The 15,421-nt window shown below is 47.3% G+C and overlaps 1 protein-coding gene across 4 annotated transcripts in view; it reads left to right on the top strand.

Annotated features, from left to right (window-relative positions):
- LOC144149297 (tectonin beta-propeller repeat-containing protein 2) overlaps positions 1 to 15,421 on the top strand; it is a 67,257-nt gene that overhangs the window by 10,893 nt on the left and 40,943 nt on the right. For all 4 annotated transcript variants that reach the window (XM_077680863.1, XM_077680866.1, XM_077680862.1 and 1 more), the window contains 4 exons: positions 2,470 to 2,662; positions 5,338 to 5,593; positions 7,260 to 7,673; positions 10,083 to 10,699. In XM_077680863.1, the coding sequence (XP_077536989.1) occupies positions 2,470 to 2,662; positions 5,338 to 5,593; positions 7,260 to 7,673; positions 10,083 to 10,699 (1,480 nt within the window). The remainder of the gene's footprint in view (positions 1 to 2,469; positions 2,663 to 5,337; positions 5,594 to 7,259; positions 7,674 to 10,082; positions 10,700 to 15,421) is intronic.

Below are 15,421 nucleotides of genomic sequence, written 5' to 3'. Positions count from 1 at the left end.
AGTTACTAAGCAAAGTAGCCAAACGGCTTGAAGGGCATCAGTACGAATCTAGACTCATGCTCTGGGCAGTAAAGCGATGGCAGATACACAAGAGAGTGCCTCTAGAATTGGGACAAGTTATGCATAAAACAATGAACAAGGCTTGGTGCCTGAATTAGTGACGTCTTGCTGAGGGCTCCGGCTGGTCTCAAATGCTGGTGTCGGCATATTAATATGGTGGAGCTGGGTGGGCGGTGAGATCCATTTCGGCTATGAAGCGCAGATGCAGAAATTGTTGCCCACTTGACGTGGGCAACACTTGATGTGGGCAACGAAGATAATTTCATTTGTTGCGCTGAATTTTGCAAGCTGCCAAGGGGCAAAAATCGCTGCAGTAATGGTGATTCCGTGTAAGAGAAGCAGACAGCATAAGCATTAGTGCCCATGTTCAATCAAGGAGTGCAGCCTTGAATTGATAAGCTTCATGACGCTCGATGAACCTGGGAACTTATGGGGGCGGCACAAGATAGTACAGTAAAACTTCATCGCAGAAGACAGTATTACAAGAAACACTTAGTTATAGGGTGTATTTGGATGAAGAAGGTTTGGTTGCTTTTCCTATGTTCCCCATGTTAGCAACTTCGCATAGAGACCTTGGTTACAAGAGACGTTTCCCAGCTCCCGCTAGTGCCTCTTGTGATGGGGTTCAATTAAGTTCTGCAGTAACTGGTGCTGTGTATTCAAAGCATCTGTGGTGCTTGAAAATGGTCAAAATTGCATAAGTTTCGCAAAGCTCTTTCAATATCGGTCGTAGATGGTGCTAAATTTGTCCACTTCCATAGGTTGGAGTTGTATCAGAGGTTTGCTCTCGGGTACTTTTTCATACGTGAATTATATTTGCTTAGTGTGTCAGCAGAAGAGCAGTGAAAAGTTGCCATGTGTGCTGTGCACCACCCTTGAGGATGTACTTGGTTATTGTTCATTGATTGTCTCTGAATTCTGTATGAACCCTGTTTACATTGCTAGCTGGTTCTTCAAAATAGCAATCAACCCCGAGTACTTGGCACCTCACCGAACAACTGGAAAGCAACCTAAAGAGACAGACAACTGATTTTTGGAGTGCATGTCCCCTAGCTCGTATGGAAGCCAGCATTTTATATAGTTGGGTGACCACAAGGAATTTCTAAATAAGTTGGTGGAAATATTTCTAATTAGGCACTAAACTTTCTGTAGTCTGAAAGGTAATACCCTGTGGCACTACCGAATGTAAACAAACAGCTCTGTCAGTTTCAATGCACGATTCAAAAACCGCCTAAAGGAATAGGAAAGACTGCACATTTTAAAGTGATGCCCTTTCATTTGGGATAGAGAGTGTATACTCTACAAAATATACTGGACAACAATACCCTGAGGCCACACATAAGACAACACCTTCACAAAACATGGCAAGCTGACTGGAGTACGCAGACAGACAAGTTACATGTAGTAAAACCACACTTAGGAAGATCCACTATTGTCTCACACAACAGATTCATCGAAATCACCCTAGCTAAATTATGGATAGGCCACACACGCGACACACTCCCATCTGCTCACTGGATCCCCACTTTTGTGTAGCAGGTGTGGGGAGGGCCTACCCGTAACTCACATTCTAATTACATGCAAAGCACTCCACACAACAAGACACAAACATTTCCCACAACTATACAGACAACGCACCCCACTACACCCAGCACTGTTTTTAGCGTATGATCCCATAATCCCTCCACAGCGCAATTTTATGTTTCTTACAGAAATGAAATTTTTACACCTCATTTCCTATCACGTGTCGTTTTTTTAGACCTAATTTGTACCACGCATAATCACAACCTGGCTTTCTACACCAGCCATCCTCATTGCCTTTGACTGATTTTAACGGTGTTGTTGAGTGATTTTAGTGTTTACATCGTCATCTCTTGTATATAACCACTGTGTTGGCGCTCTTTGCCCTAGTTGGCCTTGTGCCATTAAAACTAAACCATCATCATGTATACTCCACAACAAAAGTTAGTTGTCTGTCTTTTTAAACTGGCTCAGTGGGCTGTCGAAGGAAGGATAATAAAAGTAACACTCAGGGACAGGAAATGAGTTTCCTGAATCAGGGAACAAACTTGAGTCAATATCATAGTTCAATGTAAAAAAAAGAAATGGACTTGGGCTGACTATGTAGTGAGACGAACTGACAACAAATTGACCACGAGGGTAACAGTGTTGCTACTGAGAGGCTGGTCTAGAAAAAGGGGAAGGCCAATAACTCGATTGAGGGATAAAATAAGGGAATTTGGAGGCAAAGAGTGGACTCTGAAAGTGCGTACAGTAGCGGTTGAAGGTCAGTGGCAGAGTCCTCCGTCCTGCAGTGGACTGAAATAGGCTGTTGTGATGGTGATGATGATATTTCATTGTAGCGAGGTGGCGCTAAGTGGACGTGTGGGCCCTGTTGCTGCTTTGCAGTGCGGGCACCTTTGGGGCATGCTTTGCTCCCCCGCAGTCGTATGGCGAACGGCAGGTGACAGTGTGGGCCTGCCGACCTGGAATGCGGCTGTGGAAAGGCACACCCGAGGGCACCGTGACCGAGACCCTCCTTCTCCGGGACTCCCTCAACAGGCGCGACTACTTCCGCCCACAGCTGCTCAGCCTGCCAAAGGTGAAGGGGGGGGGGGGGCCTCATTCCAGGTCTGGAGTTTCATACTAATAAGGTCATGCAGTGAAGAAGGATGCAAGGTTCTTGTAGAAATGAACGTCGACTGGAGTGAACTTGTGCTCCGCAATAAACTTCAAGAAAATGCCAGTGGTGACGAAGCAGTCAACAAAGTGATGTTCACAGACAAGCATTGGCAAATCAGTTGCCGCGGCATTTCCTCTGCACACATTTATCTGCACTGCCCTTGTTACGAGAGACATAATTCAGATCGAACTGTTTTCACGTTAAGCGAAAACAGTTCGGGAAAGCAGCCATAATCAACACCCTTCTCATATCAAAACAAGATTGGCAGTGTGGCGTACAAAAAGTGGGAACGCACACTTCGCTTAGAACACAAGATAAGACAACTGGGTGTGGCCCAGACACTGGCAACAAACAAACCGGGCCACCTCCACTAACGTGAAACCTGGGGAAGGGCGAAGCATGCAGTGTATAAGTGTATTTTTTGCATTTTGGCATTTTTGTCTACAGAGATGAAACGGCTGAGGGGTAGAGATACACAGCTTTGCTGTAAAAGTCTCGTGTCTTTGAAGCACGAAACTCTGGCACGAGGCGTAAACGATTGTCTTGGTGTTTTCATTTAGTATGCGTTCGAAGCGCTCCAGCGCAAGGCGTAAACGAGTTTCCCAGTGTTTTAGTACCGTGAATACATGCAACAACGATTACGACAATTACAACAGCGACAACGACAGGAGGCACGAACAGCCTCAGCCCCTATAAGGTGCTTCGCCCCTAACATAAATCAACAAGTCAAAAGGCATCGTTTTGGCAGCATATATACTAAAGGGAAATCTGGCACCAGTGTCTAGGCAAGCCATGCCTCAGTGAGTGTGCCGTCATCCACCATGACGGAGCATCCCTCTGCTCCTTGGCAGGGTTTGCCAACAAACCTAAAAGTTGCGTGTGGCTCCAAGAAACAAGAACAAGAACAATGTTATTGTTAGAAGGTTATTATTTAAAGTCGGTTTATCAATAGGAAAGAGGGGAGCTCCAGAAGATTCAATTGTCAGGGACATTTTAGAAGCTTCATGCATAGATGAGCAAGAGAAAAGGTTTTGCCCTCTTTTGGTGACTTCGGCTTCAAGAGCAAAAAGAAGCCATGTGGCAGGCCAAGCTGAGTGGGAGAAGAATGTTGCAAGGTGTTATGGTGGTGCCCATGACGGCACCCTATTGCAGGGCGAGACTTCCATCTAGTATGTATCAGTATGACTATGTGGTTCCAGGCTCTCTCTGTGACTTGCTAAAGGGTGACACGGGAAATATTCCCACGCCCTTTATGAGTGCTAGTTCTCTCTCTCTCTCTCTCTCTCTCTCTCTCTCTCTCTCTCTCTCTCTCTCTCTCTCTCTCTCTCTCTCTGTGTGTGTGCGCGTGTGTGTGTGCGTGTGTACTGTCCCAAAGTATTTTTAATGTGCAGTAATGTCACTGCTGTATCATGCAAGCAAATGTTGTTATGTGACGGGCAGTTGGTTCGATATTTCCAACCTTATTTAAACTTGTGTTGTTGAATTGTAGCGGCATGCTTTGCTTTATTGTGAGCTCGCCAAACAAGCATTAATACTGGATGCCCTCAGGTTAACACAGGCATACCTTGACCTTTAGTTCTTCATCTTGGTCAAGCTCTAGTGTCTGCATTTGGCATAGGTGAAGCTGCAATGAGAAGCAGCAATAGCTTAGCATGTTCATACCCAGCACCAGGCTTTTAAAATTGCATAGAGAATAAGCAAGCACCCCTGTCTTTGGAGTGGGGATCTTGACGTCTGTCTGAAACGTCACGGCTTAGCGATGTAACTGTGGTGTTGGTGAGGGGGAGCGTTTGTCTGTTTGGACAGACGATCCCAACCCCACGGGAGAAGAGATTGATTTGATTGATTATTACGATGCCTAATGCGCCGACAGATAAGGCATACCGTAGTGGAAGGCTCTGGGTTAATTTAGACCACCTGGGGATCTTTAACGTGCACTGAAATCTCAAACACACAGGCGTTTTCACGTCGCCCGACGGGAGGAGAGAGTCAAGGATTTAACTGTGCTCAGTCAAGTTTCGTAACCACGTCTAGCTGCCTGGCACGGTCGCCAGATTTCTGCAGTAAATGAACTTTTGAAACCCTTCATAGGGCAGCTGCATCAAAAAGTGAGCTTTTAATCCCCCCCCACCCCCACTCTATAATCTGTATACCTGTATAATTTTGAAGTCGCACTGAGTTGTATTGCTGTGAGTGAGTGTGGTATTGATGTATTGCTTTGATATGAGTCGCTTAAATATTCAACTTTGCAGCTTGAATATTCAACTTTACATTTTTTTTTTAAGAACGGTGCTCGGCAGAAGAAAAAAAATGTTCATGCATGTTCTGGAGGAAAAAAAATGCTTTCTGCTTTTTTTTTTTTATTTCATGCACTGGGCAGTGTTCAGTGTTATATATGCAAGAAAAAAAAATGTAATTGAGCTACTTTTCATGAAATTTAATTGAAGTTTGTTGTTTCACCAACTGGCTGGTCACTTTACAATCACTGCATGCCTAGATTGACCAGAAAATTATTCCTGTACAGAGGGATTGAAAGATTTATTTATTTTTTTATTCATTCATTAATTCATTAATTCATTCATTCCCCCTCCCAGGAGTCGTGCCTGGAGAAGCTGCCAGACTCTCAGTTTGGGGTGCTTCGGCCGTACTGCAAGCGGCTGCTGCTCACGTGGAGCACCGAGACGCTGTTTGTGGTGGACCCCGGCCTGGGTTCGCTGGCCGTCGTCTGCCCGGGCTTTGTCAACATCACCGACGTGGCGGCCTGGGACGAGGAGATCTTCGTGCTGCAGGCCAAGCGACACATTGTCCGGCTGGCCGCCCACCCTGAGGACATCTGGGATCAGCCCGAAGGTGCGTGCGGCCTCCATCTGTGGCTGAGGATTATTAAAGGGGCCATGAAGACAAAATATGACTTTGTTCAGTTCGAGAGAGCTGGTCTTTGGTATCTCATTCAACTCTATCCCAGCCATGAAAGACGTTTTTTCTTTAACTGAAAAAGGGCAAGAAATATTGGGAAACTGAAGTTTTGCTCTTCAGGGACGTATAATGAGCAGGATTGAGGTAATAGGGGCCAGTACTAAAAACATCGTTATCAGTTTGTTAAGTGCTAACTGGATGCTAGCGTTCAATTTATGGGATCAAACGTAACAAGCTGGCTGCGGCAGCCGCTTTTCTAATGGAGGTGAAAAGCAAAAGCGCCCTTGTGTCGAGAGGCGTTAAACATCTCCAGTGGTCAAAATTAATTTATAGCCCACCACTACAGTGCTCCTCAGAGCCCCGGTCTACCTTTGACATTCTCTAGTCATCCAAGCTCGCTTGTTGTCTCGATAGTCATGCAGTACTAACGGGATGTTTTTTATGCAGCAAGGCTTTGCGTACTGGCCAATGACGAGCGGTTTAATTTTTTTCGTGCCTGTTGCAGTGTAGCAGAGTAGGGCTGTCATGTGAAGATGCAGCTGCTTTCCTCCTTTGCACTGCTGCGCTTTGAAGTGCATCGTCCGGTCTGACAGGAGCTGATGAAAACATGCGATCTCATCTGCGTTGAAAATACCGTCCTTGGAGTGCAACTCAGCCGCCTCTCTCAAACGACAGTTGCTCCATGAATCCGTGCCTTCTGTGTCCGGAGCCTTTTTCTCGCCAGACACTATATGCCAAGTTATTCCATTCCTTTGTCAGAAACGGAACAGCCAACCCGCACTGCCGTCGAACCCAGTTATATCAAGTGCATTGGCGAATTTGCGGGATTTTTCTTGGAGCAATGGGCCAGACGCGGGAACATTTTGCAGTCTGGCATCTTTGGACCGTGTGAGAATAGCTTGGTACACATTTTGAAAATTTTCCAGTCGCAGCCGTTTCCTCGTAGGAGCAAGTTGCGACTCCTGGTGAAGCTTGACAACCCTGTCTCAGTCTTTCAAAAGGTCACTGACATCAATGCCACACTGTCTGTAGACGTCGATTTGCTCTTTCCCTGCAGCGATAAATGCTTTTGCTTTTTCTTGGTGTCGTTGCTAGCTGCATTCATCGTTGGATATTCACAGCAAATCACCGACAACAACGAAAGAATGACATACTGGCCACCAATACCCAACACAATGAAAGAGAAAAGAGGCAAACGTGGCTAGGCCCGCCAGGCTACTGCACATTAAACCATGGCTTTGTGGTGGCGCTAGTACTAGTTGGCATTTAACATGGTGACGGTGATAGCTGCTGCACTTGGGAAATACCCCCAGAAACGACGGTTTCTGTTTCACGCGAGAGTTGTGGCGCTGTTACTTTTAGCCATGTTCATAATACTGGTGTTCCTTGGCTACCAAGGAGCAAGCAAATTATGTGTGTTATTCTGAAATATGCGCTATAATGAAATTTGTAGTTCTGAAATATTTTTACATTGAAAATATAGGAAATCTGGTGGGGATTTTGGAAATATTTGTTAGTTATGATTTGACTGTACTTCGAAAGATGGATTGAACTTGAACCTAAATTTGTTTGCACTTGCGCGGCATTTCTTTTCCTCCAGACAATGAGCCCCTGCTCCCCGACATGGCAACCATCAAGAACAGCCTGGTCACCCCGCTTGCGGAGATCACGCAGCTTTTTCGGGACACCCGGCTGCCAGATCCCCAGGTGCTGCAGATCTTCAAGAACAAGAACAGTGCTGCCATGCTGGACTGGATCCGCCAAAAGACCCAGGGGAACAGCGGCAGCAGCTCCCCGGCCAACATTGCCAGCCAGGAAAGCCCGGCAGGCAGTGCTAGCGGGGTGGCGGAAACTGCGCTGAACGACCAGGGGGCCAGTTCTGATGTCCAAGCCCCACCCGTGTCCGATGCGTCCATCAATCGGTCGAGGAGCTTCCAGTCAATGCAGTTCCTTGACGAACCGGAAGCCGAAAACATTGTGTTCAACACCAGGAAGCCCAAGAGCAGAAAGCAGGGTGAGGTAGTTTGGGAATCAGTTTTGATGCAGAGTTTCAGGAGGGGTACCGTATTTTCGCGTATAACCCGCACCAAAAATGCAAAAATTTCAGTGGCCAAGTAGGGGTGTGGATAATACGCAAAGTTTTTCCTTTAGAGAAGCTTCACGGCAAGGCGAGTTGTGCCGTGAAGCTCCTACGCAGTAACACTGAGTAAGCCTTCCAAGGCAGCGATTGCGCAAAACATACCAGGACAAGGAAGAAAATACCGTTAAACCTCGATGTAACAAAGTCGGTAAAATTCGTAATTTACTTCGTTACGTTGAAATTTCGCTACATTGAAATTCGCAGTTATAATGAAGTGTTCATCCTGTGAAGCGTTTCCTGAAAAAGAAAACGTGGCGCGCATACACGGCCGGCGCACTATTTCTGTTTCTATCGATGCTTAATCGTCTACGCGGGCATCAGCGTGAACTGCATGGAGTGTTTTCTTCCCGCAAAAACGCGCCCCGCAAGCCACAGGCGCGCTGACGCAGCCGCGCAGACCACTCACGCGATGCGGCCGGGTAGCTCCAGCGACCGCTTCTAACCGCTCGCTGAAACGCAACTCGAGGGGCAAACGAGAGGGGCATGCGAGAAAAAAAGTGGATAACGTGGTCGAAATTTTCACTGTAAAACGTCGTACGCGCCGCTTACGAGAGCTCCCATCAAATATCCTCCGCGGCGGTAAGCCTTATCGTCTAGCCAGCTGGCATCCCCGAGTGCTTCGAAGCTCCCGCCATAGGGTGCGCGCTTCCCCATTGGCGAAACCATGGCAAAACTGGTCAGGCTCCTCCCACTGCCGCGCGCAGCGCGAGTCACTTCCCGCCGCCGGCACGCAATCGCGGACACCGGTGTGAAAAAAACGCACGTGCAAAGCTCGTAAAGATTCACAAATGCTTGCTGGGACAATGAAACCCAACAAGCATGAGCGAACTCGAATGAAGAAGTGCAAAGCGACGGCATGCGGCTGCGGCGGCGGCAACGCCAGAGGCGATTAGGCTTATCACCGCGGAGGATATTTGATGGGCGCTTTCGTAAGCGCCGCGTGTCACATTTTACAATGAAAATTTCGCCCACGTTATCCACTTTTTTCTCACATGCCCCTCTCATTTGCCTCTCGAGTTGCGTTTCAGCGACCGGTTAGAAGTGGTCGCTGGAGCTACCCGCATCGCGTGGGTGGTCTCCGCGGCTGCGTCAGCGCGCCTGTGGCTTGTGGGGCGCATTTTGCATTTTTGCGGGGAGAAAACGCTGCGTGCGGTTCACGCTGATACCGATTAAGCCGTAGACAAGCTCCGACAGAGACAGAAACAGTCGCCAGCCGTGTATGCATGCCACGCAGTTTGTAGGCAAGGGGCTTACAAAGACTCCGTGGCTGGCTGCATCCGCGGCATTGGGCGACCCGTGTCGCCGCTCGCGTTTTATTGGGACCCCATTTCGGCGCTTCCGTCTCCCAAAATCTACTTCTACAGCTTAAATTTCGTGCCTAGTTCTCCATGAAACTTCGTTACATTGAAATTCCAGCAAATGGGACTTCGTTGCACAGAGGGTGAAAATACATGGTGTGCATACACTTGAAGTTACAAAAAATTCTGTGGTTCGTTACATTGAAGTTCGTTACATCGAGGTTTAACTGTACAAGGATGAGCGCACTCTAACATCTGAATTTTATTAGTGAATTGTGACTTTCACCTTGCAGCCAGTGTATGCTACTTGCTAACTATAAGCTGTTTCTGTCTACATAGTATGTGATGTGTTGCTTGAGCAGTAGCTTTGGTGCAGCCTTTCCTGTATAAAATGTGCGGGCAATACGCAAAGATTTTTTTTTTCCGGCGGGCTGAAAGTGGGGGTGCGGATTATATGCAGGGGCGGGTTATACGCGTGAAAATACAGTATGTATTGGCATTAATTGTTGACGTAGTGGCCATCAGCCTGTCAGACCATTAACTCGCGTTAACTTACCTTAAAAAACATCAGCAGTGAATGCTGGGAACTGCTTTGGTGTTTGTAAAGTGTTGGAGTGGATGCACATCTGCGTTTAAAATTTTGTTGTTTAGGTTGGGTTTCTTTTCGCATTTAGCCCTTTAGCAGGATGGAAAGTTGCGCGAGTTGGTGTTGATTCATCTTGAAAACAGGCGCGGAAAAGATGGTGACCAAGAAAAGGAATACACAGGATGACGCGCTGTGTATTTCTTTTCTTAGTCAACGTCTTTTCCGCACCTGTTTTCAAGATAGTCCTTTAGAAAAAAAAACAGCTGGGAGGCCCCCTTGCAGCCTCTAACTTTGGGACCTCCTCCTGTATACAACACTGCGTAGTGTTTCCTTGTGAATAATAAGTCATTTAATTGTGTTAAACTGAAGGGTTTGCTGACACGGGTCTTCCCAATGCAGGGCCACCCACTAGCACGGCCGGAAGCACGCCCACAATGCTTCCTCCGCCAGCATCATCCGAAAGGCGTCCTTCCCCCGTTCCCACATACGACGAGGTCTTTTCCACCCCAAGCAGTGCCTCTCCACTGGGCCAGAACGCATCAAACTCGGAGGCCAAGAAATCCGAATGCCCCCCTCCGTACAGCGCCTCGGAGGACGAGCTGGTCTCGCACATCCTCAGTCGCTTCAGCCAGCTTAGGCAGAGCCAGGGCCGCAACGAAGCCAACTCAAGCCAGCCGCAAGACGTTCCCGCCAGCGGCGACTCCTTGGCACCACCAGTATCAGATAGCGTCACTCCATCCTCGGCATCATCGTCCAGTGCAGCCACCGAGACTGCTCTCGAAGCCAGCACGGAAGTCAACGCGGAGGCATATTCTCAAGCCGGTGGAGAAGCCGGTGCCAATCCAAATCCAGAAGACGGTGCGGACTCGGAGCAGGACCTTTCCTTGGAGGACATCTACAGCAAACACAGGGATACCAGTCAGTCTACGGAATCTGTGGAATCGTCTGTGCCGGATGTCGTGTTCCATGGCATCGTGGAGCCCCGCTTTCCTCGTTATGACTTCCACTGGGCGCAGGTCAGTTTTTTAACACGAAAGTGTTTTATTCTGGGATTCACGAATAATTCACTGACATCATATCCGTCATGGAAGTGATGCCAGTACAACGAAGCAAGCAGCCTGTAAAGGGTGCACCCCTGCACACAGGGTCTTCTTGCGGGGAAGCAACCTTTATTGCTAAGGAGTATGTTGTACTTGCGGTTGTTCGTTTTCGGGTTTTATATTTTAATGAAAGTGTTTTATGCCGGGATACATGAGATTTCACTGACGTCATATCCGTCACGGAAATGACGCCAGTACACGTTTGGTGAAGCAACTCGGGTCGCCAGCAGGACGTCGCTCACCAAGCACGCCCACAAGACCGCCCGGGACCCACAAACCATGCTCAGCTGCAGATTTCGCTGCATATTTCACTTTCGTGTTTTACCGATTCCTATGGCAGAGAAATCAAGCACAGTTTTTTTTTATTACTCCTTATTCCTTTTTTTATTTTTTTCCTAAACTTTTATAGCGAAGGTGTGCTGCGCTAGGTTATAACCGAAATTGCTTGCATCTATTGAGTTACGTCAACGAAAAATTGCACGTGCTTGCTACAGAGCTAATAAAAAATGCTTTGTACCTCTCAATCTAATGCACTGTATCCTGGAAAAAAGTTACACTGAAATTAATCAAAATTCAACTACAGTCGAACACGGATACAGTCGAATCCCGCTACAACGAAATTGACGGGACGTGCGAAAAATTTCGTTGAAGCGAAAATTCGTTGAGGCGAAATCTGCCCCAACACACCACGGAAAGGCCAGAAAAATAGCCCTGTGCGTTTCCGCAACATTGGCAGCATAATACAATGTTTAGAAAAAGGAGTGACGCGCAATAACTCATGTTTATTCGGATAACAAACACACCAATGGTTATCTGTTTTTTCACCACCCAAAGAACGCGTTATGGAGGGGGGTGAAGATATGCAGGCGCAAAACGTATCGCTGTACAACAAGGCGTGCCCACCGAGCTGATTACTTGCAGATAGCTGCTAGGCCGTGGGAAGCCCCCCTCTCGCTTGTGGCAGGAGGAGTGCCGTTATCTTATCCTCTGACAGGGCACGGCAGCTACTGACCTTGGCAGGCAAGACGTGCGCGCTTGCATTTAACAGGACCGCGCGCTCGCGACTAAGATAGGATGACTAGGCTTCAAGACCAAACGCGCAGACATGATTTTCGCTCTTGGCTATGAAGAATGGTAGAAGGAAAACGGCAAGGACAGCTGCTCACAACGCATACATGACGGTACCGCGCCAGCAGCGGAGCACATTCATGCAATTTCAACTGGATACGAATTGGCTGTAGCTCTGGGGCTCCGCCTTGGCGAAGCGGGCCTGCGCCTCGTGTAAAGACAGCCAGCTACATCGTTATCACCATCAAGCAATGGCGTACGCCTATGAGTTATTTTTTGTTTTGTTTTGGGTGGCGGTGTGGTCGCAACGCGCATTTTCGGTGAAACTAAGCGTCCTGAATGTATAAAAAGTTACAGATAGCTGGCGCTATGCTTATTTTATTGTCAAATAATTGTTCAAACCCAGCCCAAATCATCGAAAATTTCGTTGAAGCGAAAGCAAGCCTGACAAATGGTTCGTTGTGGCGAGGACTTTGTTGCATTGACTTCTATGGCTAGCTGACGGGGAATTGGAAATATTTCGTTGAAGCGGCGTTCGTTGTAGCAGGGTTCGACTGTATATCGAACTCCAAGGGGATCGCGAATTAGTTCGATATATGAAAAATTCGATATAAAAAATATGGGCTCTGAGACCTCACCTATGGCGGACAATCACTTACCGATCGTCTCATTCAAGAATGACAACTAATTCCGCACTCACGACGCAACAGGACACTTTATTTCCATGAAAAAAAATTGCTGATCTTGGCCTGCTTCTTCGTCCTGGAAATAAAATTAAAGACGCTGGTCTCGATCTTCTTGAGGCTGCAAAACTAGAAAATTCCAGCGGCACGCTGCGCCTTCGCACACCATGCACAACACGCACGCAAAAGAACACCGCGCACGTACCACAAGAACTTTGAAGGTAACAATTCCAAGGCTGTCTGAACAGACTCCAACAAAGCGCTCGTGATGGTTATCTCCGAGAGAAACAGTGATCTCCGAAAGGTGCGGGACAACTCGCCAAACAGCAGCAACAGCAGCAAAATGCAAAAGAAGGAGGAGGCCGCCAGCGCCTTCGTTCCCTGTTCCCTTTCCCGAGACGACATCGGGGGAAGACAGACCCAGAGAAAGAGAAAAAAAACTCTTTTTCGGCAAGCCGGGGAACGTGCGCAGCCGCAAAAAAAGAAAAAAGAAAAGGGCGTGCGCAGTTGGGGCATCCCTACCTCGCACTGTCACATTTTCCGAGCGTGCGGGCTTGTGCGGCCGGTAGTGGGGCCCGACTGGGCAAACGCAAATTCGTTCCGGTAGGGGGGATTAGTTCCGCGAGCCAGTCTTCGCCATGCCCGCGCATTCCTCCACATCCTCCTCAACCTCAATCTGCAACGCTTTTCTGATGGAGGCGAAAAGCAAAAACGCCCGTGTGTACGAGATTTCGGCGCACGTTAAAGATCCCCAGGTGGTCAAAATTAATCCGGAGCCCTCCACTACGGCGCGCCTCATCGCCTGCGTTGCGTCGGCGCGTTAAACCCTACAATCAATCAAACCTCAATCGGCAGTGCAGCGACCGCCGAAGAGCACCTTCCAACTCGCGCGGCGTTCGATATACCCAATGTCGGGAATAATACGGTTCGATATAAACATACCAATTCCTATACTTTTACACAGAATTTTCAAGGGGATAGTTTATGAGTTCGATATAGACAATAGTTCGATATATCCGTGTTCGACTGTATATCATTATGCCAAGTTTCATTTATTTATCATAATTAGTTCACAGTGAAATTGTAAACGTTACGGAATTCCCTTCTTTTGTCAATGCATGTCCTTCTTTTGTCTATGCAGGGAGTATGGAAACGGAAAACAGCTGTAACCCTGGTTTTATCGTGACTATCCTGTAACAGATGTTAAGGGGATTAAATTAAAATTAATTCGATTGATAAGAGGTGAATCATATCTGAACTTTGGAAGTGCAAATGGAGCAGGGGAGAAACTTGTGGCCACTCGATTGTAACTGCTATTTCAGCATAACCAACTTGGTTACCGACGATTTGGGTAAGATTGTAGTCCAAACCTCAATTGCGTGTTGTGGCTCGTATTGCAGCTTAGCTTAGAATTTGTCCTCAGCCATTAGATGTCGACTGGCGGACGCCGACATTTTACAGTGATTTTTGCCGACTCCTGTTCTGAACCAGCCTGACTTATTATTTGCCCCCAAATCTTCTGGTCTTATTTCCCAATCTATTATTTTGCCTTCTTCATCATTTGTTCTTGTTCATTGGTGGTAACGCTGTTTATTTAGTCATCCAACGATAATCTGCACTTTATGGGCCTGTCTAATAAGTGATATGAGGCTTCCCCTCGAGGTTCGGTCTCAAGGGTGTACTTCTGGTTGTAACTGGCAAATGTTTCTGTTAAATGGTAAACCTATTTTTGAAGATATAGCTTGCTTCTCAAACATTCGTGGAACGGGAGGATTCAGGTTACCTTCATTTTATGCTACGAGTTTTCGAAGAAGGAGGGTTCCAGTCAGCGAATTTGTGAATGACAGGTTCCAGGAAAACTGGGAAGGAAAAAAATCAGGAAATTCATAAATTGGAACGCCGTAGACGTGCTGATATGTGCGGACAAACTTTTATCTTGACTCAGGTGTGGCTTATGTATGTTGCACAATAAGCAAAAGGTTTGAGGACTCAGAAGCGCTTCTCATGGGTTGTAAATTAGGAAGCGTTCATGTCCAGTTGAACGCCTGAGATGACTTGCTTACCCTTTGCCTTTGCCGCTCAAGGCGCTCTGCTTTGCATTTAGTGTGAGTGTTTTCGAATGGCTTCAATCTGTCTCTTCAGCCCGCCGCTGTGATTTGACGACGGTGCCGAATTTCGCTGCTTGCCTGTTCTCTCATTCGGCAGCATTCTTCAGCTTCCTTCACCTGCAGTGCATTAACATGGACGGCCACCTCGGTACTGCAAAGTTTAGTCTCGTGCTATGTAATGCCTCACTCTATGGAACGCTTCCCAACTAGCCATGTTCTCGTTACAAATGCTGATGCTGGCTTTTTTCCCTCAATGGGCCGTTTATATTCTTTTGCGTTGAAATCTTTGTCCTAACTAGCGTGGATGGCTACCTCTTGATAATGCTAAGTTTAGGCTCATGCTATGGAATTCCCCGTGCGGTGGTATGCTTCCCAAGGAGCCATTTCGATGTTACAAATGCCAATGTTGGCTTTTTCACCCAATGCAACATTTAATGCTTTCACATTAAAATCTTTGTCCTAACTAGCATCTTGCCCTCCCGGTTCTAGCATGGATGGCCGCCTCTCAGTTCTACCAAGCTTAGGTTCGGGCTATTGAATGCCTCTCGCAATGGAACACTTCCCAAGAAGCCATTTCCCTGTTACTGATGCCAAAGGTGGCATTTTTGCTTAGTGGGGTATTTAATACCCTCGCGTTAAAATCTCGGTCTCGACCACGAAGCAAGAATGTACGTAGGAGGCGAAACGGCCCATTGGAGCTCGTGCGAGCGAGCGACCAGATAATGTCACTACTAAAACCAGCGTAGACTACAATGCTTCGCAGCTGCGCCAGCAAAGGA

Source organism: Haemaphysalis longicornis, unplaced genomic scaffold (genome assembly GCF_048455015.1).
Source record: "Haemaphysalis longicornis isolate Haplotype H1 unplaced genomic scaffold, Haemaphysalis longicornis Haplotype H1 scaffold_8, whole genome shotgun sequence".
Lineage (NCBI taxonomy): Eukaryota > Metazoa > Arthropoda > Arachnida > Ixodida > Ixodidae > Haemaphysalis > Haemaphysalis longicornis.
This window is presented reverse-complemented; position numbering and strand designations above follow the sequence as displayed.